The 27,315-nt window shown below is 38.9% G+C and overlaps 1 protein-coding gene across 11 annotated transcripts; it reads right to left on the bottom strand.

Annotated features, from left to right (window-relative positions):
- Positions 1 to 5,393: 5,393 nt before the first annotated feature.
- On the bottom strand, positions 5,394 to 10,314 carry LOC104247181 (HVA22-like protein e). 11 transcript variants are annotated; one of them, XM_070150281.1, is made up of 8 exons: positions 9,959 to 10,303; positions 9,488 to 9,528; positions 6,704 to 6,845; positions 6,478 to 6,535; positions 6,365 to 6,391; positions 6,091 to 6,213; positions 5,840 to 5,999; positions 5,394 to 5,579 (listed from the first exon to the last, which is right to left on the bottom strand). In XM_070150281.1, exons 4-8 carry the CDS (start codon positions 6,522 to 6,524, stop codon positions 5,559 to 5,561), a joined length of 378 nt encoding a protein of 125 aa, XP_070006382.1. In that variant the 5' UTR covers positions 6,525 to 6,535; positions 6,704 to 6,845; positions 9,488 to 9,528; positions 9,959 to 10,303; the 3' UTR covers positions 5,394 to 5,558. The 11 variants fall into 11 exon arrangements, with proteins under 11 accessions (XP_070006382.1, XP_070006383.1, XP_070006385.1 ...); XM_070150282.1 differs by having other exon boundaries at positions 6,478 to 6,532; XM_070150284.1 differs by having other exon boundaries at positions 6,478 to 6,529.
- Between the last annotated feature and the right edge of the window lie 17,001 nt (positions 10,315 to 27,315).

Raw genomic sequence — 27,315 nt, 5'->3', positions numbered from 1 at the left:
ACGAAGCTTACGAAGAAATGCTAGCTGAACTTGCGGAAGATTCTGCTTCGCCCGGAAGCGGTGATAATCAAGCTTTTTTCCGCCACCACCAACGAAAATTCCTTCGGACCTTAATGGATTTATGATGTTTGTAAGAGATACCATGTAACTTGTATGAACAAAAATTAGTATGTATTATGTAATTTGTATTTTGTCACGTTTTGATTAGTTTCTTTTTCTTCTCAATGGTGGTATTAACACCTTGTTGTGCTCATTCCATAGGGGGAAGGAAGACTAAGAAAGATACTGCCATAATTTTTTATTGCTATAATAAAATTATAACGCATTGCTTTGAATATTTCTTTACAATATTTTTGTCTTTAAATTTGAATTAAAGAATTTAGGTCACAATTCTATAATATAATTTACAAGGAATTGCTTTAGATATTTTTATTACCATCTTTTTTCTCTAACTTCTATAAAAAAAAATTAAAAAAAATATCCGTTGGGACCACTTAGGCCCACTTGGCCCCACTTAGCCCGTGACCACTAGTTCGTGGGTCCGGTCCCGTCCGGTTCGTACAAAAGGATCACCAAGACCGGGACCGTGAAGCCTGTTTAAATTGGGTCCGATCTATTTAGGAACCGGCCCACTTAGCCCACTTAGGCCCGGGACCGGTCCACATGCCACCTTTAACCCGTTAACCGAGCAAGTCGGGAAAAATATAGATAGCCCTCTATAGTATGGCAAGTCCAAATTTTAGTTATGAAGTGAAAATATTTATAGTATATGTTTCAACACATACCTTAGTCCATTGATGATAACTTAATTCTTTCAAGTACTACAAAACTATATGTACATGATTCAAATGGTTATTTCTTAGATTACGTACTAGTTTACCTACTTGATGTAATACCTACAGAAAATGTAGTATCCGCTTTATGCGCATAGCATAACGTACATAGCGATGTCCAACCTGGTGACTTGCTCAGCTTTGTTTGAGGCTAGTCTAAATTAAAATATAAAACATTTAAACTTTCTAAATGGTTGAAACAAAATAGCTTCAACCCTTATATAAAGTTCCTTTTTTGACATTATACAAACGGAAAGTCTAAGGTTTCCCTCTCTCGTACTATGTTGTAGATTTACAGTCTCCCCGTTGTGATTTCTCTCCTTTCTTCAAAGGTCTTTTTCTTCTTTGTTCTCTCGTTCTTGTAGTTATAATAATCCTTTTTCCCTCCCTCATTTTTAGTGTTATAAAACTTGTTGCTTGTAAGTTGTAATCTTTTTCACTAAAACATATGAGAAAGCTTGTTTTAATTTCATGTGATAACCGAAAAGGTCATCTTAAGATTTAGAACCCAATTCTACGCTTTAAGCTTTAAACACCTTGTTTTATCCCTTCTCAATTTGTGTGCGCAGTCCGGGCATATTTTCGGGAAGCTTTTATGTTAAAAGTTGAGAAAAATAAGAATTTTTGCCTAAAAACTTCATTAGAGTTGACTTCGGTCAATAGTTTTGGTAAACGAATCCGGATTCATATTTAATGGTTCCAAGTGGCCCGTATCGTGATTTGGGACTTGGGCGCATGCCCGGAATTGAATCGGAAGTCCATAGCCCGAGATATCGGACTTTGTCGAAATTTGAAAGTTAAAGGCTTAATGAATTTAAAATGTTTGACCGAAGTTTAACTTTTGGATATCGGGTCCGTATTTTGGTTTTAGAACTCGGTATAGGTCCAATACCATATTTAAGACGTGTCTGTGAAATTTGATGAGAAACGGAGTTGGTTTGACGTGATTCGAACGTCCAGTTGTAAAAATAGAAGTTTCAAAGTTTTTTTGAAAATTTCATTTGATTTGGTATTCAATTCGTAGTTCTAGGTGTTATTTTAGTGATTTGATCATGCGAGCAAGTTCGTATGATGTTTTTAGACTTGTGTGCACTTTTGGTTTAGAGCCCCGAGGGCTCGGGTGAGTTTCGGATAGGCCACAGAGTGAAATTGAATTTAGAACATTTACTGGTATCTGCAATTTATGGGAACTGGCCTCTGATCTCGTATTTGCAAGATCAGAGTTTGCAATTGCAAACATATCAGCCTCGCATTTGCGAGCTACTCATCACAAATGCGAAGAGTAGCTGGGCCACACAACTTTCACATTTGCGAAACATACTTCGCATTTGCGAAGTGAGTCTAGGGAAGGCAGTGATCGCAAATGCGATCATAGGGTCACAATTGCGGAGGGTCATGTTCGCATTTGCGAAGGCAACATAGGTGTGAAGGGCTTCACATTTGCGATGGCTCCTTCACACTGTAGCTGAGTAAATATGATTTAGACGGGATTTTTGATTCATTCTTCGAATTTTCAAACTCAAGAACCCTAGAGGCGATTTTCCAAAGAACTTTTCTTCCCTAAATCATTGGTAAGTGATTCTAAACTATTTTCTTTCAATCTTTCACTACTCTTCCTTATATGTCAACCTAAAATCTAGAGTTTTCATAGTGGAATTGGAGGTTTTTGGGTAGAAATTAGGGATTTGGTAAATTGGGAATTTAGACCTCAAATTGAGGTCGGATTCCAAAACAAATTACATAATCGGACTCGGGGGTGAATGGGTAATCGAATTTTGGTTTGAATCTCGGGTTTGGACCAAGCGGGCCCGGGTGTTGACTTTTGTTGACTTTTTCAATAATGACCTAAATTGATTTTTTTTCAACCGTGGGTAGTTCTTAAAGAATAATTTGAATCGTTTGCTTGGTAAATTGCTAGATTCTATTGGTTCAGAGGCTTGTTTGAAAGGTAAAGCAATGGTTGAGCTTTGAATTCGGTCTTTGGAGCGAGGTAAGTGTCGTGGTTAACCTTAACTTGATGGATTGTGACTCATTTGTCTATTTGCTATGTGTTTAGATGTTGGATGCAACGTATAGGTAAGGTCACGAATACCTATGCATTGTTGTCGGATAAAGCATGCGGGTGGAACTTAGTTTCTTGTAATTAATGCTTTTCTTTGATCATGTTATCCATGTTTAGACTAGTATAATCAAGTTGATCGTTCTTATCATGTTTACGAATCTTTTGGTGATAATTGAGTAATGATTTCAATGTTGAGGTTGGTATTATGGAACCAAATATTGAACTAAGACTTGTTCTTATTATTTCTATCTCCCGGTTGTCTGTTGTTCATTGTTTTATGGTAAAGGAGAGTGTTAATGCACGAAGGGTGATGCCATGCCGTTTCTATTGAGAGAGTAAAAGCACGAAGGATGATGTCGTGCCATGATATGAGTGTTAATGCACGAAGGGTGATACCGTGCCGTTTCTATTGATTATATGGTGAGGTTGAGAGTAAAAACACGAAGGGTGATGCCGTGCACTTTCCTTTACTGTGTTTACTTATTATTTTGGTTTAAAATATATTGGTTGATCAAGTTCTCATTACAGTTGGGAGTCTCTATCTTGTAATCCCCTCAGCATGTCCCCCTTCCGATATTATTTGTCTATCTTTTATTTGCAGTTATTTTGTACATATACTGTTAAATTGCACAGATTTATTATGTGGGTGTCTTGTCATAGCTTCGTCACTACTTCGTCGAGGTTAGGCTCGACACTTACCAGTACATGGGATCAGTTGTACTGATACTACACTGCACTTCTGTGTAGATTTTGGTATTGGTCCCAGCTAATCGAAAGGCGTAGCAGCTCGGACTGGTTCATCGGAGACTCAAGGTAGATCTGTCAGCGTTCGCAGACCTTGAAGTCCCAGTCTATCTTTTCTGTTATTACTGTTTCTTTCACTCAAACAGCTGTATTCCTTTCACACTTTTTATTTGTAGTAAATCCTAGAAGTTTGTGAATTGTGACTCCAGATCCGGGTGGTAGTAAATATTGAAGTTTTTATAATATTTCGTGAACTCTGTTATAACTTCTGTTTAACTTAAATAAATTCTGTTATTAAAAGTGTACTGAAGTTGATTTAAAAATTTTCTAACGTTGGCTTGCCTAGCAAGTGAAATGTTAGGCGCCATCACGGTCCCGAAGGTGAAAATTCTGGGTCGTGACATTCTCTTGGCAATAGAGGCGGATCCAAGATTTGATAACTGCGGGTGCCATAATTTTCTGTACATTTAGCTGGTTCGATTCGTTTTGAATTAATTCCGCTCAGTTGATTTGATCCATTTTAAATTTATTTCGATTTACTAGATTTTTGTGATCACCAAATTAAATAATTTTTTTCAATATGATATAATTCTCTCAAATTAAATTCTATTGAATTATGTGATCGATTAAAAACATAAAAAAATAGCAAATACACCCATTTAATCTCCGTATAGCTAGACTAATATTATGTCTATTGATACCATCATTGCAAAAAAATATTTGGAAACCAAGGAATAACATTAGATGGGTAAAAAGAGAAAATAACTAAAATCACAACCAAACAAAATTTTGAGATTTTGATAAAAGGAAAGAAAGGTATAATTTAATATACTACAGAATGGATTTGTATAACGAGAGAAAATAGAAAGATGAAGAAATAAAAAGAAGTTAAGAAAAGGAGTAAAAAGAAAACAAAGAAAAGGGACATGAAACGACACGGACAAAGGAAAAGCTTTGGAATCTGTTGTGATTCAATCTTGCATCCCAGCTAGGGCTGGGGGTTTACCAGTTTAACCATGTTAATTGTGACTTCGGATGCCAAGCTTTACTTGTATAGACCTTTTTACGTAAAATACCAATACAAACATACAATTTTACCCGAGCGACGGGTGGCGTGGCACCCAAGTCAACTACGTAGATCCGCATCTTTTTCACTAAAACAGATGAAAAAGCAGCTTGTTTTATTTCTCTTGGCATGAATCATGAGCATTGCATGTTCCCTACATTCAAAGGCGAATCATGAGCCGTAAAAAGCAAATTCAGATTCAGCATTTAACCTGGATAAGAATTCAGAATTTTCATTTAACTTAATAAATTCAATCTTTAGCACTAAAATTCATTGAAAGTTTAATTAGTTCATCACTTTTACATATATTTTTACATACATGTTATGCTTCGCATTAAAAATAGTAAATTTGAATAGCCTGCCCTGACAGTATGTCACTCTAATTAAAGGCATGGAAGAGTACATCTTAGGCATATTTTGATTCTTTTTACAGAAGGCTTCAATCAACTGTTCCTTTGCGTTTTTGGAGGTTTTCTAATTCTCCAATGAGAATATTCCTCTCTATTGGAGATTTACAACACAAAGGAAGAAAGCTTTTTAGCTCTAACATAAGTCAGTTTTCTGGCATTAAATCACATCCGCTTTTCACATGCAGCATGCACTCATTTTGTGACATATACAATTACTTTCTAATGAGAATAGATTTCAAGCTTCCAGACATGCATCTCTCTGACCAAATATTAGGGACTTTCGTTAACAAGCAAGCAGATTGTATATATTAAAGTGATGATACAACATTCACGACAACCACATTATCTGCAGCACTAAAATACAGTGTAATTCTTCGCTGATTAGAAAACGAAAGACGAAAGCTGTTCCACATATGTAGATTAATCCTTCAAATCCTCTATCCTCACCGGGTTTCACGCTCCACCTGTCCCAAAAACCAATAAAGAAAAAGATAAATTAGAATCATCTTACTGACTTGGTATCAGAAATATTCAGGGGTATATTATTCTCTCTCAAAAAGAATGCGGTACAATATTGTATTTTTTGTGAAATGCAATAAATGAACGCGCCAGTGAACTGTAATAAATTAGTTTAATATATTAAAGTTAAAATCTTTAACTACCAGAATTAAAAGATAAACGAAACAAAATAATCTATTTATGAGAAACAAAAAAGGACAATCACCTTGGCTGGAGGGGGAGACTTGTCTCTGAAATATGAAGCTCCATATTTGTTGATGAGCTTTTCTCTAACAAACTTGTCATAGATAAAAGCAGCTCCCCTGAACTGCGGAAGTACCAGCCATGCCACTACCGCCAACTTCACATCATACCAAATTGGTATCCTACAACATAAATATTCAACCCACGTAATTTACATTGTTCTTTTTCTTTGCTATCTTGGGGGGTTGATTTAAAAATTAAGAGGTTGCAAACCATTGAAGCACGGGCTGAAGGACCATCTCCATGAGAGTGACAAAAGAATAGAGAATCCAATAAGCAAGCCATTGCTCATCATCCAGCTTCGATGTGCTCTCTATTGCCACCACAGATGCATATCTTCATTCAAAAATAAGGACGAAACAAAAATGTTTTAACAAATGGATAACTCTTAAGAACAAGGAAAAGTGATGAAACAAATGCATTAATTATATACAGAGTGCTCATTTAGATCAACCTTTTTTTTTCAAGAAAAGAAAGGAATACTTACAGAGGATAGAGCAGCATCACCACTGGCCTGCATGGAGTTCGTTTCAAGATTAAAATCAGAACGAAGCTACAAGAAAGGGAAAGAAGAAAATGAAAAATGAAAAGGAAAATTACCCGGCAAGAGTATGAAGGTGAGTGATTACAGTCAATAATTTACCCATGATTTCTGCTGCTGAAAAGAGAAACTTTAGTAAGAAAGGGCAACTAGGCTAGAGAACAGTACAAAGAAGTTTTCTGATATATAGATCTTGTAAGTTTGTGTTGTCTGCGCAACCAGCGAGAACTGAGAAGGGTCGCCTACTGAAGGAGGACAAAAGAATAGTAGTAGCAGTTTCTTAACTTGTTAGCAAGCAACAGAGATGTTGACAGCACAAAGTTATAAGACGATAGCGGCAAGATACGTGGCGGTCGCTCTAGTTTGCAACTAGGCATCTCATTCTCTCGCGACGGGAGTCTTACCACTTGCCCACAGCTCCACACCACTTTGCATATTGACACGTACATTATTTTCAAAAAAGAAAAAGGGCAGGGAAGAAAAGAAAAGGGATCAGATTCTTCTTTTAGATAAAAGGCTATTACTGAAACGGAAAAGATATATGTTCAACAGATTACACAACATCAATAAATCCAGTTTGAAAATGTACACGTATGTTCCTAACAAACCTTATGCCGAAGAAAACTATTATGAGCGGCCAAATTAAAAGATCTAACTAATACTAATAAATATTAGATGTCACACCCCCATAAAGTAGAAAAAGATTTGTTTGGCACCCCCTTCAAATGTAAGACACCTGAGGATAGAGTGTACGCAGATTTTACCCCTATCTTAAAGAGGTTATTTCTGATAGATCCTCGGTTTAAGCAGATGGAAAAAATAATATATCAATACCAACAACACAAAGCATAGAAATAATAACAGAATTGTAAGTACTAGAAAATAGATGAAAAACGATAATAGTAACACGTAAAAAAGGCTCGGTACTATGAAAAGTGAAGAATAAGTGTGAACACAATAATAACCACTAGCACTCTAGGACACAATCCTATTAGACTAGCCTCTCACCCGGTACAGAGTAGCAAAGCTCCGCTACCCCCTATCCTACAACTCTAATGCTAGACCTCCACATCTTCCTATCAAGGGCCATGTCCTCGGAAATCTGAAGCCTCGCCATGTCCTACATGATCACCTCTCCCCAATACTTCTTGGGCCACACTCTACCTTTTCTCATACTTGTCAAAGCCAACCGCTCACATCTCCTTAGTGGGGCGTTTGGACTTCTCATCCGCACGTGCCGAACCATTTGAGCCTAGCTTCCCGCATCTTGTCATCTATTGGGGCCACGCCCACCTTCTCTCGGATATCTTCATTCCTAATCTTATCCATCCTAGTGTGCTTGCACATCCACCTCAACATCCTCATTTCTGTTATTTTCATCTTCTGGATATGCGAGCTCTTAACTGACCAACACTCTGCCCCATACAACATAGCTGGTCTAACAACCACTCTATAGAACTTACATTTGAGCCTTAATGACACCTTCTTGTCACATAGGACTCCAGATGCTAACCTCCATTTCATCCACCACACCCCTATACGGTGCACGACATCTTTGTCGATCTCCCTATCCTCTCGTATAACCGACCCAAGGTACTTGAAATAACTTCTCTTGGGGATGACCTGTGATTCAAGCGTCACGTCCACGCCCACTTTCCTCGACTCGGCACTGAAGTTGTACTTTATGTATTTTGTCTTAGTCCTGCTAACCTTGAAACCCTTAAACTCAAGGGCCTGTCTCCAAACCTCTAGCCTCTCGTTAACGCCGCCTCACGTCTAATCAATCAGAACTATGTCGTCAGCGAATAACATACACCATGACACCTTCCCCTTGAATATGGTGTGTTCGTGCGTCCATCACTAGGGCAAATAAAAATGCGCTAAGTGCAGATCCTTGGTGCAGTCCCATAACAATCGAAAAATGCTTCGAGTTGCCTCCCACCGTCCTAACCCGGGTCTTAGCTCTATCATATATGTCTTTAATCGCCCTAATGTAAGCAATCGGCACGCCTTTCGTTTCCAGGCATCTCAAAAGAACCCCCCTTGGTACTTTGTCATACCCTTTCTCTAGATCAATAAATACCATGTGCATATTTTTCTTTCTATCCTTGTACTGTTCCACCAACCTCCTAATAAGGTGGATAGCTTTCACTTTATTAGGAGGAACATTAAACAAATTCACGAAAATAACTTGATTGAAACCAAAAACAAGAATGCATTTGCACGTTAGGTTCAAAATAGTTATTATAACCCAAATGAAAATAAAGGAAAAGAATCTTGATCTATCACATCCTGTGATATTGTCCGTGAATGGCCTCCGCTTTTATTAAGATATACTTGGGACATTTTCGAAAATGAATACATGAAATTTCGAAAGCAAGTAAAAACACAAGCAATCAAATGGACCTAAAGTTTGCGTATAAACCCCGATGATATCTCAAGTCGGGGCAAAAAATGGACCTAAAGTTTGCCTATCGATTTTAGGATTAGAATTGAAGCTATACTTATTTTGCAAAAAAATTGCAATTTTATACTCACTTTACGATCAACTTCAGACTTATCGGGTTTTAAGTTAAAAAAAAATTAGTTTGAAGTGCAATACACTCAAGACCAATAAGTCTGAAGTAAAAAAATTGCATTTCAGATGTACTTAAGGTGAAATAGGCCTGAAGTGCAACCAATGATTTCATGCACTTAAGCCAACAAGTTTAAAGTGAAAAAATTACACTTCAGATGCTCTTAAGGCCAAATAGGTCTACAGTACAAGTAAGGTTTTCATGTATTTAAGCCAAATAGGCCTGAAGTGCAAATTGCCCAGAGACAGAAATTTGTTCTTCGAATTTTAACAATTTAATATACTATTTAACACCTAAATCTACTATAAATGAGCTCAAATTTGAAATATAACATCCAAATATCATCAAGAACAAACCCCAATCATCAATTTGTCAAAACAATAATAACTCTAACGAGCTCATTTTGCAATTATGAAAGAGAAGAAAAAATCCTAAGCAATAGTAAAAAATAAAGCGTCACAACAACTCACTACTATAAAACATTATAAATTACCTTAAAATATGTTCACAAACACCATATAAAATTACTGTCACCTGAAGAAGAAGAAGAATAAGAAACCATTAAAAGCCCAAATGTTTTGACATTTAGTGACCTAGGACCAAAATCATGCCTTCAATTTTAAGGTAGAAATGAAAATTTAGGAATTAGCAAGTGGGTTTTGAATTTAAATTTTTCCGTTTAATTTTTTGGGAAAAATATTCTGAATTGTCCTGAAGTTAAAGATTTTTAGTTTAAAATTTGAGATAAAATAAATTCGGGCTAATCACTAAATATTATATGTACATTTGATCCAATTTTCAGCCCTGCCACCCGGCCCACACGTAGTCGGTAATAATTATAGCAAATGGCACTTGATAGCAGAGTTAATTTTGACGGTCAATTAGAACAAACAAAAATAAAATTAAGAGCTTCAAGGAATCATAAAATCAGGAAATGAAAAGATTAAATTTAGAGACGATGGACCTTTAAGCTTTCAGCAGTTTTTGATAAAAACAGAAAACTCGGAAGGTTTGAACTGGCCGAAGCTTCACAAACTGAAATTGCAAAGTGATTATGGCACTTTTGGGTGTAAAGTGGTGAAGATGGGCGGCGGACAGTGGAGTAGTTGGCTCTGTGTGTATGTTCTGTGTGAGCTATAGTGTGTAAAAATGAGGTGTGCTCTGGTGTTTGGACGGCGGCTGAGGAACCTCTTTCAGTGTGTGTTGGTGTGAGTTCAGCGGAGAGTGAAAAGTGGGATCTGCCGGCGAGTGTGCCCTGAGAATTGGTAAACGAACAGTCTACTTGTACGTGTATCTATCTGTGTGTGCCTGTCAAAAGTTAAATGTGAGAGTGCTGTGAATGTATGGACGTTGTGAAAGTGCAGGGAATCTTACCACGTGGCAAATTTTCGTTGGACTTCATTTTTTCCCACCTTTTTTTTTTAAATCAAATACTATAACGCTAAGTATATTAACTAACTGTACCTAAATTAAGAAATGATAAAATAACTACTCTGTATTAGTCTTTTCCAAAAAGAATGACACATCTCAATAATTAAAAATAATTCAACTTTCAACTTTTCATTTTACTCATTTATTCTTAATGAGAAATTTTTATAAGCACACAAATGTCATAACTCCACAAAACTTTTATCCCTTAAACTTTTAAGATCACAAATTTCAAAAGTCTCTCTTTTCTCTTAAACTCCGTATCGAGTCAAACTATCTTATCTAAATTAAAACGGAGGGGGTATTTTTTTTAACTTTCACCTAGAAACAAGAGGGAGGGTAAATTTTGTCTTACACGATATTTGCTAATCAAAGAACCTAGTACTTTGATATGCCCAAAATAGACATAAACAACTAGTAAAGTGCATAATGTAAAGAACGTAGCGATTTTTACGTGAAAAATCTCTTGTTCAAGAAAATAAAAACCACGACATATCGTATTTGATTAATTCTATACGATATCAACTTAATTAGAAAACTAATTCTAGTACCCTACATCTACAATCAACTTAATTATAACAACCCCTTGCTAAACTAACTCTAATCTAGAAAATGAAATGAAAACTTCAATGTTTTTTTGCCAACCTATAATTACACTTCTCAAAAGAAAAATAAGTTACAATTCAAAAAAAAAAAAAAGACTCAACCTAACAACTAAATAACTAAGTAGTTTCATCTTCAGGAACAAGTTCTATAATAGAGCAGTTTGAATCCCTTGAGAGCAACTTCTTGTCGTGGTTGCTATTGCCAAGAGTAATATGCTTAATTTTGTGAGAATAGCATAAGTTCTCGACTTTTGGAATAGATCTCTTTTTATAGGTGTGAGGGTGCCCATTTTTTTTAATTTTTTTATACAATTAATGCTCTAAAACCTAGAATATTTCGATTAAGGAAAATCTCTCCTACTTTGATTTGATTTTCTTATTTAGTTCAACCACCTCAACCTTTTCTTTCCATGCAAGTTTATTCTTATTTATTGAAAACCCTTTTAGAATACAGATTCATCCAGCTAAGATCTTTGCCTGTTTCACACAAACTGAACTTCTTCTGGAGTCTAACTTGCACATGCAATCTATTCTTCTATGTATGATCATCAATCTACTACGAACCTGATTTTTTTGACATCTACATATTTTATATACTCAACAATTTAGTAGAGTAACATCTTCTTCATGAAATTTATTTCTTTAAATATAGTTGATATTAGTTTGTCAATCATCAAAACACATCCATGCTAGAATATGCTTAGCTCAATAAATTTTCCTTTCTTGATGATGACAAACTCATGTGCATCTCAGCTCATTACTCAACTATATTAGTCACCTATCTACGATCTTTAACTTAAGAATTAGTTTTACTGTCACCACTCTTCTTCAGATTGTCCATGTTTGCACAAGTGTAGTTGACTAATCTTTCATTTATCGCAATCCATAAATAGCTAGGGATAAAATATTTTAATTTCTGTAAACAAATAAACCTTTTAATACAGTATCAATTCAAGTGCATAAAGACCATATTTGTTGATCCGCATATGTGCACATCCTTGACTTTTTTCTTTTGACATCATAAAAAAAATAAAGCATTAGTAGAGTCAAAAGTGTGAATTAAGCAATATCAAACTCATGGCCACTTGGGCTATACTAATACTTACATAATGTCAAGATCTCAAATATTTAATTCAATTAAAATTATCCATCCTTTAAAAGAAAAATACAACCCAAAAATAGAAATTTATATTGATTGATAAGTTGTACTACATAAAGCCTAAAGGGCCCAAACCAAAAGATGGTTGAATAAACCCGTCAAACTGCCACAAAAAAAATCCATAATCTGGTCATAGAAGGGACTTAACTAGGGACAAGTTAGGGATTAAACTGGGACACCTAAGAGGACAGAAGATCAAGTTCTTTATTAGAAGAAGATTCTCCAAGAGTGAGCCCCAAGAGTCTGTCAAAGTGTGCACTAATAGTAACTTGCTCTTTCTTCATCTATTCTTTTAGATGCCTATTTTCTTGCTTCAAGGAAGCAATTTCAACATGCAACTTCTCCTCCTTTTCATTGACAACATCTAATTTCTCCAACAAATATGTGACCATGCTCTTGCTTTTAGTACCTGATGGTATCTCAGTGCTTTCACATTCCCTCAAGGTATTCTTATCAAATATATACTTCTTAGTCCCCTTTTTGGTTCTCTAATAGGGACCTTAAAGTGTTAAATACCTTTAGTAAGAAAAAATCCATATGGCAAGGCATGAGTATCTTTTGATTAATCAGCTGCTCCAGCCATATGGTTGATCATCCAAGAAGGCAGGTTAAACATCATATTCTAATCTAGAACCTTCATGACTACCAAGTCTAAATATGTGTCTTCTCGAACCTAGGCAGCATACACTTCTTCACAAACTCAAATAAGAGCTTGTGAACTCATTTTATCTTACCTTTTCCCCTATTTCGGGATTTCTGCTTCTCTCTTCTCTAGTTATAATTAAAGGTTAGATACATATTATCCTCTTCCTCCCCTAAAGTGGGCCATTCTCGTCGAACATATGCATCAAACCCATTTACATGCACCCTCAAAATCTCTCTCAGAAGCTCAGTATTGAGAACCAGGTCCACTCTCCTTACCATAATACTCATTGTGCCATCCTCAAGCAGTTAGAAATTCAAGTAAAAATGTAACATGACTTTACCATACATCCCAAGGAATGGGCACATAAATAAGTAAGTCCACATTTGGTGTTTGAGCTTCTCTAGCAGCTCTTTCATTTCAAATATCCTAAAAGTTGCAAGGTCTATCACTCTACCCTTCAACATCATTAACCCACTGAACTGACATTCTTTGCCTACAACAACAATCTTTCTCTTTATTTTCTTTCAGCATTTGAAACTAGTTCCTTTGACCGTAGAGTTCAGTGACTTTCTCTTTCTAGGAGTCCTCTTCTTTTTGGGTATGACTGAAGATGATTCAGCCTTGTCATTTCCTTCTTTGAAGATGAACCTCCTCATCTTCCTCCTTATCTTTCTCATAATCCTCACTAACCAGATCCAACCTTCTCATTTCCTTCTTTGAAGAGGAACCTCCTCATCTGCCTCCTTATCTTTCTCATCATCCTCACTAACCAAATCAACTTGTTCCACATCAGAAACTGGAACTCTTTTCTCTCATTTCTCTTTTTATTACCTCATGTAAATCTTTCTCAAGAGAAAGTTTGCTCTTACACCTAGTGTTTAGATTTATAACCTTAGGAACCACAACTTTCCCCTTTTTAACTGTCTTCTTGGCTATGTGTTTAATTCTTCCAGATGATTTATCCCATTTACTCACATTTTCTGCTTCAAATGAGAAAATCTCTCAGCCAAAATCACAGCATCTCTATCACTCCCTTCCTTGTTTACTTTAGGTTCTCACTCTTCTCTTCTTCCCCCTATGTATCAGAAAACTATATCCTTAAAGATGAAGATTTTTCTTTATCTGATGCTAAAGAACTAGGTTCTTGGTCCTCTTCGCCACCTTTTCAAATATTCTCTTATACAATCTCCGCTATAGGAACTTTTTCAAAATTTTCTTCTCCCACCCCTACCTCTTACTAGCAGCAAAAGAACTAGTTATTGTTCTAGGGCTTCTGGTGCTTCAAAACCAGCACTAACATTCTCACTCTTTAGTTCATTACTAGGGCCTTCAGTTCCCTCCACTTCAACAACATCATTAATATTACCACTCTTATTTTTACTTTCTTTCTCTTTCTCTTTCTCACCCTCCACTATCTCTTTCCCTTGAACTTTTGACTCCACTATTACAGGACTTGCATGTCTAGATCTTTTACCTCCTTGCATGTTGGATCCATCGACTGGTCCAATGATAGTTTTTGGGGTTTCTTGAGTGGGGTTTTGTTCAGACTCGATTTGGGGTAGGTAAGACAGAAGGAGTGTTAGAAATTGGAGTGGGTTTAGGTTTCAAAGAACTAGACGTGAGAAGGTTTTTTTAGGCTGACATTATTAGAGATTTTTCGATTTCTTCGAGAGGACTGGGGTTTGCGGTTCTTTGATTTTGCTTTTACTTGAAAATTAATAGAGAATTTGAGCAATTGTGAGATGTAACTGAAAGAGAGGACTTAAATAAGGGACACAATTTCACAGTTCAAGTCCTAATCAATCAAGATAATAACTTTTAATCCGGTTCAAAACGGGAAAGACCTGATATATTTAATTATGCATGAAAGAATTTATGATTGTGGGATATAATTAGGTGAGTATGAACCTAGTTTCCAGGATGTAGCAATTCAACATCTTATTATAACTATCTACTAGAGATGAGGCACATACTTGGATGTCAAGCAACTAGGTTCTTGACTGATTTTCTTAATGCGACCAAAAGTCTTTTTGAGACCAAGGGTATTTTAAGCCCTCACTATTATGCCGTGCGTGCATACTTGTTATAATATAAGACCGAGTTATACATTTTCACGCTTAGACTTACTAAACACTTTATTAAAATATAACCAATCATTGAGGGAATCAGGATTATCTTAGTTCATCTTGATCAAATCAAGCTCCAAGTGATTTTTCTCGAAGTGATCCCTGCTTGAAGCTTTGGTAAATATATTCGCAATCTACTCCTTTATTTTGCAAAACTCCATAAGATGTGGCTCTTTTCTACATTATGTCCCAAAAAGTGATGTATCACATTAATATTCTTTGTTCTCTTGTGATGAACCAAATTCTGTTTGCCATGTTTATTGCACTTGTATTACCATAAAATATAGTATCCTATTCTATCACCACACCATAAACTTCTAATTGCTATTTGATCCATAACAATTGAGCATAATATGAAGTAGTAGCTCCGTACTCAGTATTTTGCTGTTGACAAAGCTACAAAATTTTATTTCTTTGAAGCCTATGAGAACAAACACAAACACAGGAAGTGAGATATCCCAAGTATTCTCTTCCTATCCACTAGATAATTAGCATAATCAGCCATCTGCATATCCAATCAAGTCTAATGTATCACCCGAGGATACCAAAAAACCAAATCTTGAGTACCTTTCAAATATCCCAAGATCCTTCCTACAACTTTCAAATGTGACTCCTCTGGATTTGATTGAAATATTGCACAAATTCCAATGCTATACACAATATCTAATCTGCTTGCAGTTAGGCAAAACAAAGATCCAATCATACCCATATATTTTTTTCATCAATAGGAAGACCATGATCATCCATTCCAACCTCGTTGTAGTTGTAATAGGAGTATCAATTATCTTTCAATTGTCCATGTCAAATCTTTTGAGTAACTGTCTCAAACCAAATCCCACCATAGGCTGTGATGGCACCCACTACTGCCATTAGGCAAGTCAATACTTTAACAACACAAAATGGCGGTTCATAACACATTTTAACACAATGGTGAAATAATTAAGCGGAATTTATCTGTTTTTATGGAAAATACTAACACCATCTTCGAGATTAGAATAGTATCAAAATACAATACCGAATGCTATCACAGAAATACACCCAAGAATAATAGTCTAAACCCCAATACTACTACAATACTACTACAACAATTGTCTAGTATAGAAAATAGACAAAATACAACAAATGAATAGGACGAGGACTTCGTGTGTTGCAAATTATAACATAGAGAGCAACTCACCACAAAATCTCCTCAGCAACTGCGCCTACGCACCTAGATGACCACAGAATGTACATGTCTTAGTACCTGCACAATTAGTGCAGAAGTGTAGTATGAGTATGTAAATCAACGCATACCCAGTAAGTATCTAGTCTAACCTCGAAGAAGTAGTGAAAAGGGGTTGCTATACTAGTTGTCCAATAACAGTGAACATAAAAATAGACATGTATGAAACACAACGAGTAGAAACAAAATAGACTAATATAAATAACACAATTCTCCTCGTAAGAAAAATTTTGAAATCATTAAATACCATAAACTGCAGCGGCGTAAAGAAAGATAACCAATATCAAATACAATTTCAAATCTCAAGTCAGGGAAAACTCATATATATACTCTGACTCCCGATCGAATATAACACACAAGTCTGCCGAGGTAAACTGACCAACCCATAAGAGTATTTTATACAACTGCCGAGGCAAACGACCCGATCCCATAATATCACTCATGATAGTGTGTTACAGGATAATCCCGAGGCAAATAACCCAATCCCATAATGGTACTACTGAGGTATTCATCCCGATCTCACAATAGTACTGCTGAAGTATTCAGCCCGATCCTATAATAATAATGGAACTTGACTAGTCATTGGCCCAACTTTTATATATATAATTTAAGGAACTTTTGGATAAATACGTGCAACGCAGGATAAATCCATAAAAAGAAGTATAATTTCCGCTACTAATCAAGTAACGCGTCAATTATCTAAAATAGCAAAGTTTGATACTCCACGTAACTCTAGTCTCAAGCTAAGATGTAAATTAAGGCATTTAAAATGCAAGAATAACTCAAGTAGTACAATTAAAATATGGTGTGAGTCTAAGGCTATCTAGACATAATCAAGAATCTAGCATGTGCACATTACCTCATACGTGCGTAGATCCTATAACACGTAGCACATAACAAATATAGCACCTATGGAAATTCTCTCTTACAAGATTAGACAAGACACTTACCTAGCTTCGAAATCTGATAACTGACTCCAATGCCTCTCTAACACCTCAAACCAATGCCAAATAATCCAAAACTAGTCAAAGAACATGCAAACCTATCAAAATATATTTAAAGACTCATAATTTATCAATTAGAAACAATTACCAACTCCACACAAAAAGTCAACCCCCAGGCCCACATGCCCCATTTTCGAAAATTATCGAAGATAAATGTTATCCATAACACCACGTACTCAAATATATAACTTATTTCAAATTCCATGTCCAATTTCGTGGTCAAAACTCAAAAAGTTATTTCTAGATTTTCTTCCAAAATCTCACAATTTCTACCAATTTCCATGTTAAAATCTATATATAATCCATGTATTTAGCTCACAATGAGTAGGAATCATGTACCTTGTGATAGATGAAGAAAATGCCTCTCCAAAATCGCCCTAAAATCGGCTCCAATGAGAGAAATGAGATAAAATGAGTTAAGTCCCAATTTTCAATCTTATACACTGCCCAGACGTTACCCATTGCCATCCCGGTCAAAAGCCTCACGAATGCAAAGAAAAAATACCCACGCTGACCAAAATAACCTATGCAATCGCGTCTGACCTTCCACGATATTGAAACACGAAACAACCCCTCCACCGCAAATGCGGGACCTCTTCGCGTCCGCAAAGACCAACTCACCCTATCCTGACTTCAACCCTATTCAAACTCAGACCTCGACAAGCGAATGCAAAGCCCTAGCCCAGGACTCTATGCGAGCACAGAGCATCACCCGAGATCACAAAGAACAACATCTCCCAACTCCATATCAACCTAGGCGATCGCGATGCATACCAAAGACACCAATAACCAGCATTTGCAAATCAAAGGGTAATGGTTCGAAAGCATCCCAAAACACACCTAAGGCCCCCAGGACCCGTCCAATCATACAAACCAGTCCCCATACCTTACCCAAACTGATCCAAGGGATCAAAATGCCACGAATAACATCAAAACCAAGAATCAATGATCAAAATCATTCTCTTAACTTTCAAACTTCGTTGAACGCATCCGAATTACACTTAGACATTTCGGATCATGACCAAAATTCACACACAAGTTCCAATTAACTAAATGAATATATCTAAGGCCCCAAAACACCATTCAGAGTCTAATAGAACCTAACTCCAATCCAAGTCAAACTTAGCAAATTCAAAAACTTTAGAAACACAAACTTCCACAATATGCATCGAATCGCTTCCGGACCATCCGATACTCAACCCAAACATACTCCCAAGTCCAAAATCACCTTACAAACCTATAGAAACCTTAAAATCTCAATTCCGAGGCTGTTTACTCAAAAGTCAAACCTTAGTCAACTCTTCCAACTTAAAGCTTTCGAATCGAGAATTATTCTTCCAAATCAACTCTGAAATTCTCAAAAATCAAAACAAATTGTACATGCAAGTCATAATACCTATAATGAAGCTACTCAGATATCCAACTGCCAGACGACATGCTAAATCTCAAAACGACCGATCGAATTGTTACATTCCCTTCACTTAAACATGCGTTCGTCCTTAAACGTGCCAAGTATCATCCCCAAGATTACGAATTACTGTATACTCATCGTATACATACCTATACTACCTTAATCCATATGAGCATGTTAGCTCAACACCGACTGAAGATCCGTCCTGCTACCTTATCCCACAAGCCTTAGAACCAAATTCCAACATCCAAAATTTCCTATAAGGTCCGATTCTAGCATAGACACACTGTATCAATCTTAATGAGCTGTACTAAAACATATTTTACACCTAAGTCGTAACCACACAATGTACCTCACTCATATGCCCATAATAATATCATCCAACCACAATAGTTGTAAATTTCCGACCCTAGTATCGATAATGTACCTCATGCTACATAAAAACTATGTTCCATCCTTCTCAATAGTGCAACATTGAAAGAGATGTGTAGAAACCAATAACCACCCATCAGATCAATAAATCATGGAGTTCCTCTGCTCGACAAGAACCATAACTGTATTCTAAATTGATTAGCAACATCTCTCTTCCGAACATACATTGTACAAATTTGATTACACCGATTTTAGGTCCTACAACCTCGTCTTATCCAGTACAAGTTGCCTGGCCGACAAGATACCTCAACTACCATCTAAAATCTCATACGGTGCAATCCATGTGCCAAACAAGCCACAACTCGAATATGACTAATAAGGATATGAACCCCAAGTACAGAACTGTCACGACCCTAAATCCGGACCCTGTCATGATGGCGCCTATTGTGAAACAAGGCCAGCCGACTCAAACTCCCAATCCTTTTAAACAGTTATAATAATTCAATTTAAGTCATTAATAAGTGATAAATCCCAAAATAAAGTGAAATAGAACAAATGCGGAAATAAAAACAACCCGACATCGGGGTGTCACCAGTCATGAGCATCTAAACATCCGTCTAAGAGTATGAAAAAGGACTACACAGTTTATTACAGAATCTAGTACAAGGGAAAGTAAAGATAGAAGGGAGAACCATTGGGTTGCGAACGCTGAACAGCTACCTAGTGAACTCCGAACAGCCTGCTGGAAGCAATCAGCCTTCGCTAGCGTGACCCGAGGCTCCTGAATCTGCACACAGAGTGCATGGAGTAATGTGAGTACGCCAACTCAGTAAGTAATAAAAGTAAAGGAAGCGCCCCTACCGAACCTAAGGATGAAACTTGAGATTTATTCTTCTCAAAACAAAAGCAGTACCGAAGATAGTAAGAAATCCGGACAAAACCTTCCTATTTTTGGGGAAGAAGAAAGTACTGGATTAAGTAGGGAGCGATAAGAAAACACGTAAATCACAACAAAATGCTATAAAGAGGCAGTATAAAACCAATACAATGCAATAAAACAGTGAAAACTCGTAAAATACATTAGTTCCGTGAAAACCTCTTTAAAACATCTTTTAATAATTCAATAGAGTGAATGAAAACAGGGAGAAAAGATAGATACATAAATCAACCCCTCAGGCAAAATACCAACAGAATTAGCCCCTCGGGCAATAACATGGAATAACATCAGCCCCTCGGGCTATATCACATCACAGATTGGGTACCCGCACTCACTAGGAGTGTATAAACTCTAGGAGGGGCCTCTTACGGACCAAGCGCAATAACAAGCCATCTCGTGGCATAATCAAACAGGTTCTCGACCTCATATCAAGCCACCTCATGGCATACAACTCAGGCCCTCGGCCTAAAAAGCATTAATCAGCACAATACCACTGCGGCGTGCAACCCGATCCTATAATAACCTCACAACACAGGCCCTCGGCCCTACTCAGTTAGAAATCTCTAAAAGCCACTTGGGCACAGTAAAATATGATGCTTAGCCAAAAATATCATTTAAGATGTCAAAACAGAGTAAACATGACTGAGTTACAAAAACAGTAGAATATAGCATGACTGAGTACAAGTATAAAGTCAAAACAGTGAGGAATAGTAGTAAAAATCCCCTAAGGGTCCAAAACAGTTGGCACGGGGCCCAAATATGGCATTCAACCCAAAATATGATGATAACAAACAGTTTTCAATCAAATACGTAGTTAAATAGTCATACGGGATGGACTAAGTTGCAATCCCCAATGGTGCAAGACCCCACGCTCATCATCTAGCGTTTGCATCACCTCAAAATAGCATAACGATGTGAAATTCAGGGTTTCATACCCTCAGGATAGCATTTACAATCATTACTTACCTCTATCCGGTCCAAACTCTAGCCCACGATGCCTTTGCCTCTCGAATCGGCCTCCGAATGCTCCAAATCTAACCAAACTTAGTACATAACCATTAAAATATGCTAAGGGAACAAAGCCCACTCTAAAGTAATCAAATTACAACCCAAATCCTGAAATTAACCAAACCCGACCCCCGGGCCCACATCTCAGAATCCGATAAAATTTACATCAATAAACTCCTTATCCTCCCACTAGTTCACCCATATCAAAAAGTACCAAAATCCAACCACAAATGACCTCTTAAACCCTTACTCAAAGGATTCCAATCTCAAGCCCTAGTTTCTTCAATGTTTACCCACCAATTTTCATAAATCTCAAGCCTAATCAATGAAATAACACAATAGGAACGAGTTTTATGTTCAAAAATCTTACCTTAATTAAGTTCCCTTGGATTCCCTCTTCAAAATCCCCCCAAAAGCTCCAAAATCAATTTAAAAATGGTGAAGAAAGGTTGAAATTCGCAAAGGATGAAATATATACTTTCTGACCCAGGCTTTTCGCACCTGCGGTCCCTACCCCGCATCTACGGTTCCGCTTCTACGATCGAACTCATCGCATCTGCGGTTTTCACTTAAAAGTCCAATACCGCACCTGCGATCGAACACCCGCACATGCAATACCGCAGGTGCGCTCAAATAGCCACTTTTACTGTTCTAACTCCTATGGCAATTTCCGCATCTGCGACCCACTGGACTCTTCTGCGAGCCCGCACCTGCAGTCCCCTAGCCGCAAGTGCGTTTATGACAGCAAACTCAGCTTCAGCTGCAATTTTCTAACTCCTAACTTTCCGTCAACCATCCGAAATCACCCCGAGGCCCCCGAGACCTCAACCAAAAGCACAAACAAGTCATATAACACTATCCAAACTTATACCAATCTTAAAAACACCTCAAACAACATGGAATCAACCAAAACACATCGGATTCAAGTCTAAGGTTCCAAAAAATCTTCCGAATTCCGCTTTTGATCAAAAAGTCTATCAATCCACGTTCGAATGACCTGGAATTTTGCACACTCATCCCAAATAACACAACGGACCTACTGCAACTCCCGAAATTCCATTCCGACCCCTATATCAACATCTCACTTATCAACCGGAAAATGTCAAAATTCCAATTTTGCCAATTCAAGCCTAAACCTACTACGGACCTCCAAAATATGTTCCAATCACACTCTTAAGTCCCAAATCATCTCCCGAAGCTATCCGAACCATCAGAATTCATATCCGAGCCCTTTTCCACATAAGTCAACATCCAGTTGACTTTTCCAACTTAAGTTTACTCAAAAGAGACTAAGTGTCTCAAGCCTCACCAAAACCTTTCCGAACCTGAGCCAACCAACTCGATGACATATAGTACCGCTGAACAAGGCAATAAGAAGTAGAAATGGGGGAAAACGGAGCGGTAACTCATGAAATGACTGACCGGGTCGTTACATCCTCCCCCTCTTAAACAAATGTTCGTCCTTGAATGGGTTAAGAAACATACATGAAGATTCAAACGGGTGAGTATATCTGCTCTACATCTCCCACTCGGTCTCCCAGTTGGCCTCCTCTACAGGCCGACCTCTCCACTGCACTTTCACTGAAGCTATATCCTTTTACCTCAGCTTTCGAACCTGACGCTCCAAAATAGCCACTGGCTCCACATCATAAGTAAATCACTATCTAACTGAAATGTGCTAAAATCCAAAACATAAGACGGATTGCCAATATACTTTCGGAGCATAGAAACATGAAATACCGGATGCACACTCGACAAGCTGGGTGGCAAAGCAAGCTCATAAGCCACCTCCCCAATCCTCTGAAGCACCTCAAAAGGCCCAATAAACTGAGGAATCAATTTACCCTTCTTTCCAAATCTCATAACACCCTTCATGGGTGAAACCTTCAATAGAACCTTCTCACCAACCATGTAGGACACATCTCGAACCTTCTTGTCAGCATAACTCTTTTGTCTTGACTGCGTTGTACGAAACCTCTCTTGAATCACCTTCACCTTGTCTAAAGCATCCTGCACCAAGTCTGTACCCAATAGTCTAGCCTCACCCGGCTCAAACCAACCAACTGGAGATCTACATCGCCTACCATACAAAGCCTCATATGGAGCTATCTGAATACTCGACTAGTAACTATTGTTATAAGAAAACTTTGCGAGCGGTAGAAACTGATCCCATGACCCTACAAAATCAATAACAAAAGCGCGCAACATGTTATCCAATATCTGAAAAGTGCGCTCAGACTACCCATCCATATGAGGGTGAAAAGTTATGCTCAACTCAACTGAGTACCCAACTCTCGCTGCACAGACCTCCAAAACTGTGAAGTAAAATGGGTGCCCCTATTTGAAATGATGGAAACTGGGACACCATGCAAATGAACAATCTCTCAGATATAGATCTCTGCCAACCGCTCTGAAGAATAGGTAGTGCCCACGGGAATAAAGTGGATGGACTTGGTCAGCCGATCCACAATTACCCAAATACATTGAACTTCTTCAAAGTCCGTAGGAGCCCAACTATAAAAGTCCATGGTGATCCGCTCCCACTTTCACTCTGGGATATCCATCTGCTGAAGCAAGCCACCCGGTCTCTGATGCTCATATTTCTCCTGATGACAATTGAGACACCAAGCTACAAATCCCACAATATCTTTCTTCATTCTCCTCCACCAATAATGCTGTCTCAGATCCTGATACATCTTTGCGGCACCCGGATGAATGGAATACCGTGAGCTATGGGCCTCTTCCAGAACCAACTCCTGAAGCCCGTCTACATTGGGCACACATATCCGGCCATGCATCCTCAACACCCCATCATCACCAATGGTCAAATCTCTGGCATCATCGTGCTGAACTCTGTCCTTAAGGACAACCAAATGAGGATTATCATACTGGCGCTCTCTGATGCGATCAAATAAGAAGGATCGAGAATCACACAAGCCAATACCCGATTGGGCTCCGAAATATCCAACCTCACAAACCGATTGGCCAAGGCCTAAACATCAACTGTAAAAAGTCTCTCCCCAACTAGAATATATGCCAAACTCCCCATACTCACCGCCTTCCGGCTCAAAGCATCGGCCACCACATTGGCCTTCCCCGGATGGTACAAAATAATAATATCATATTCCTTTAGCAACTCCAATCATCTCCGCTGCCTCAAATTGAGATCCTTCTGCTTGAACAAGTGCTGGAGGCTATGATGATCAATAAACACCTCACAAGTCACACCATACAAATAATGCATCCAAATCTTCAATGCGTGAACAATGGCAGCCAACTCCAAATCATGTATAGGGTAGTTCTTCTCATGGGGCTTCAACTAGCGAGAAGCATATGCAATAACTCTACCTTCCTGCATCAACACACACCCAATACCAACTCTCGAAGCATCATAATACACGGTATATGAACCTGAAGCTGATGGCAAAACTAACACTGGAGCTGTGGTTAAGGCAGTCTTGAGCTTCTGAAAGCTCTCCTCACACTCATCCGACCACCTGAATAGAGCACCCTTTTGAGCCAACTTGGTCAAGGGCGATGCGATAGATGAAAATCCCTAAATAAACTAACGGTAATAACCCGCCAAACCAAGAAAGCTGTGAATCTTTGTGGCTGAGGATGGTCTGGGCCAACTCTGAACTGCCTCTATCTTCTCCGGATGAATACCCTCACTGGACTCACGTGCCCCAGGAAAGCCACTGAACTGAGCCAAAACTTACACTTGGAGAACTTCGCATAAAGTTTCTCCTCCCTCAATCTCTGCAAAACAACTCTCAAATGCTCCGCGTGCTCCTCCTGACTACGCGAATATACCAGGATATCATCAATGAAAACTATGACAAACGAGTCAAGATAAGGCCAAAACACGCTATTCATCAAATGCATGAACGCTGCTGGGGCATTGGTCAGCCTAAAAGACATCACCAAGAACTCATAATGACCATATCGGATCCTGAAAGTTGTCTTAAGAATATCCGAGTCCCTGATCTTTAGCTGGTGATAACCTAAATGGAGATTGATCTTGGAGAACACTCTCGCTCCCAGAAGCCGGTCAAACAAATCATCGATACGAGGCAAAGGATACTTGTTCTTGACTGTTACTTTGTTCAACTGCCTGTAATCAATGCACATACTCATCGTGCTATCCTTATTCTTCAAAAATAGAACAGGCACACCCCAAGGCGACACACTAGGCCGAATAAACCCCTTATCAAGGAGTTCCTAAAGCTGCTCCTTCAACTCCACTAGTGCCATACGATATAGTGGAATAGAAATGGGCTGAGTGCCCAGCACTAGATCAATACCAAAATCAATATTCCTATCCGGTGGCATGCCCGACAGGTCTGCAGGAAACACATCGGGAAAATCCCTTACCATAGGAACAAAATCAATATTGGGAGTCTCTGCACCGACATCCCTCACAAAGGCTAAGTAGGAAAGACAACCCTTCCCAACCATACGCTAGGCCTTCAAGAATGAAATCACCCTACTAGGAACATAATCGGTCGAACCTCTCCACTCAATCCGTGGCACACCCGACATAGCCAAAGTAACTGTCTTAGCATGATAGTCCAAAATAGCATGACATAGAGATAGCCAATCCATGCCCAATATCGCATTAAAGTCTACCATACATAACAACAAAAGATCCACTCGGGTCTCCAGACCCCCAATAGTCACCACACATGACCGGTACATATGGTCTACAATAACGATATCGCCTACCGGAGTAGATACATGAACCGATGAAACAAGAGACTCAGGGGGCGTATCCAAATAACGAGCAAAATATCATGACACATAAGAATAAGTGGAACCGAGATCAAATAATACAGAGGCATCTCTGTGGCAGACTGAGACAATACCTGTGATCATAGCATCTAAAGCAATAGCATCGAGTCTAGCTGGGAGTACATAGAAATAGGCCTGACCACCACCTGATCGACCTCCCCCTCTAGGGCGACCCTTAGCTTACTGACCTCCACCCCTAGCTGGGTGGGTGGGTGGTGGTGAATTAACTGACACTAAAGCCGATGGCTGACTCCTCTGCTGAGATGAACCCTCAAGATGACGAGGACACTACCTCCACATATGACCCAACTCTCCACACTCATAGCAACTCCCTGGTGCTGGAGACGGGGACTGAAGGGAACCCCTAGCACCAGAATGACTAGTAGATGTACCTGGCATAGAAGAGCACTGAACTGATGGAGCATGGGATGAATTCTGGGCTGGAAGGGCACTGAGTGATGACTGGCCCTGATGAGAATTGTGAGAACCATGACTAGATAATGCCCCACGATAACCTGGGCAAGCTGACTAAGCACGTCTGAATGGACGACCTCTACCATAACTACCATATCCCCGAGGCCTCTTGGCCTCCATCTCATCTCGCTCCTAGCGACGAACTGACTCAATCTCGCGAGCAATGTCAACAACCTCCTCAAAAGTAGCACCAGACACCCCCTCCCTGGTCATAAGAATACAAAGCTGATATATGAGGCCATCAACGAACCTCCTAATCCTCTCTCTCTCTGTGGGAACCAACCAAATAGCATAACGAGCTAACTCCGAGAACCTCATCTCATACTGCATCACAGTCATCTCTCCCTAATGCAACCACTCGAACTGCATGCGCAACTCCTCTCTACGAGACTGTGGCACATACTTCTCCAAAAAGAGAGCGGAGAACTGCTGCCAGGTAAGGGGTGCTGCACCAACAAGCCTACGCCTCTCATAAGCCTCCCACCAAGTGAAAGCGGCTCTAGAAAACTGAAAAGTAGTGAAAGTGACCCCGTTGGTCTCCAGAATACCTGCTGTATGAAGAATCCACTAACACTTGTCCAAGAAACCCTGGGCATCCTCACCCTCTGCACTACTGAAAGTCAGAGGCTAAAGTATACCAAACCTCTCCAACCTACGCTGCTCATCCTCTGGCATAACAGGAGCTACATAGTTCTAAACAGCTGCAATCGGCTGGGATGGAGGTACCCCCGGTGTTTGAAGTCCCTGCACGACCTGCTCATGTGTGCGAGCGGCGGGAGTTTGAGTGCCTCCCCCGGCCTGAGAAGTAGTTGCGGCTGTAGTAACTAAGACTGCCTGAGCTAGGCCAATGCATACTGATACAATCTAAGCTAGGGACTCCTGAAGACCCAGAATCAAAATGGGCACAACTGGTTCCTGAGCTGGTGCTGCTGGAGCATCCGCAACTGGGACCCAATCATGAACTGGGGCGGCTAGTGGATCTACAGATGCTGCCCTAGCTGCTGTGTAGGATACACCCCTGCCCCTACCATGGCCTCGACCGCGTCCTCAACCTCTAGTGGCTCCAATTGGTGGTACTGGTGATCATCCATCCTGACCGGTCACTCGTGTCCTCATCATCTGTGAGAGAATAGAATAA

Source organism: Nicotiana sylvestris, chromosome 6, assembly GCF_000393655.2.
Source record: "Nicotiana sylvestris chromosome 6, ASM39365v2, whole genome shotgun sequence".
NCBI classification, from domain to species: Eukaryota; Viridiplantae; Streptophyta; class Magnoliopsida; order Solanales; family Solanaceae; genus Nicotiana; species Nicotiana sylvestris.
This window is presented reverse-complemented; position numbering and strand designations above follow the sequence as displayed.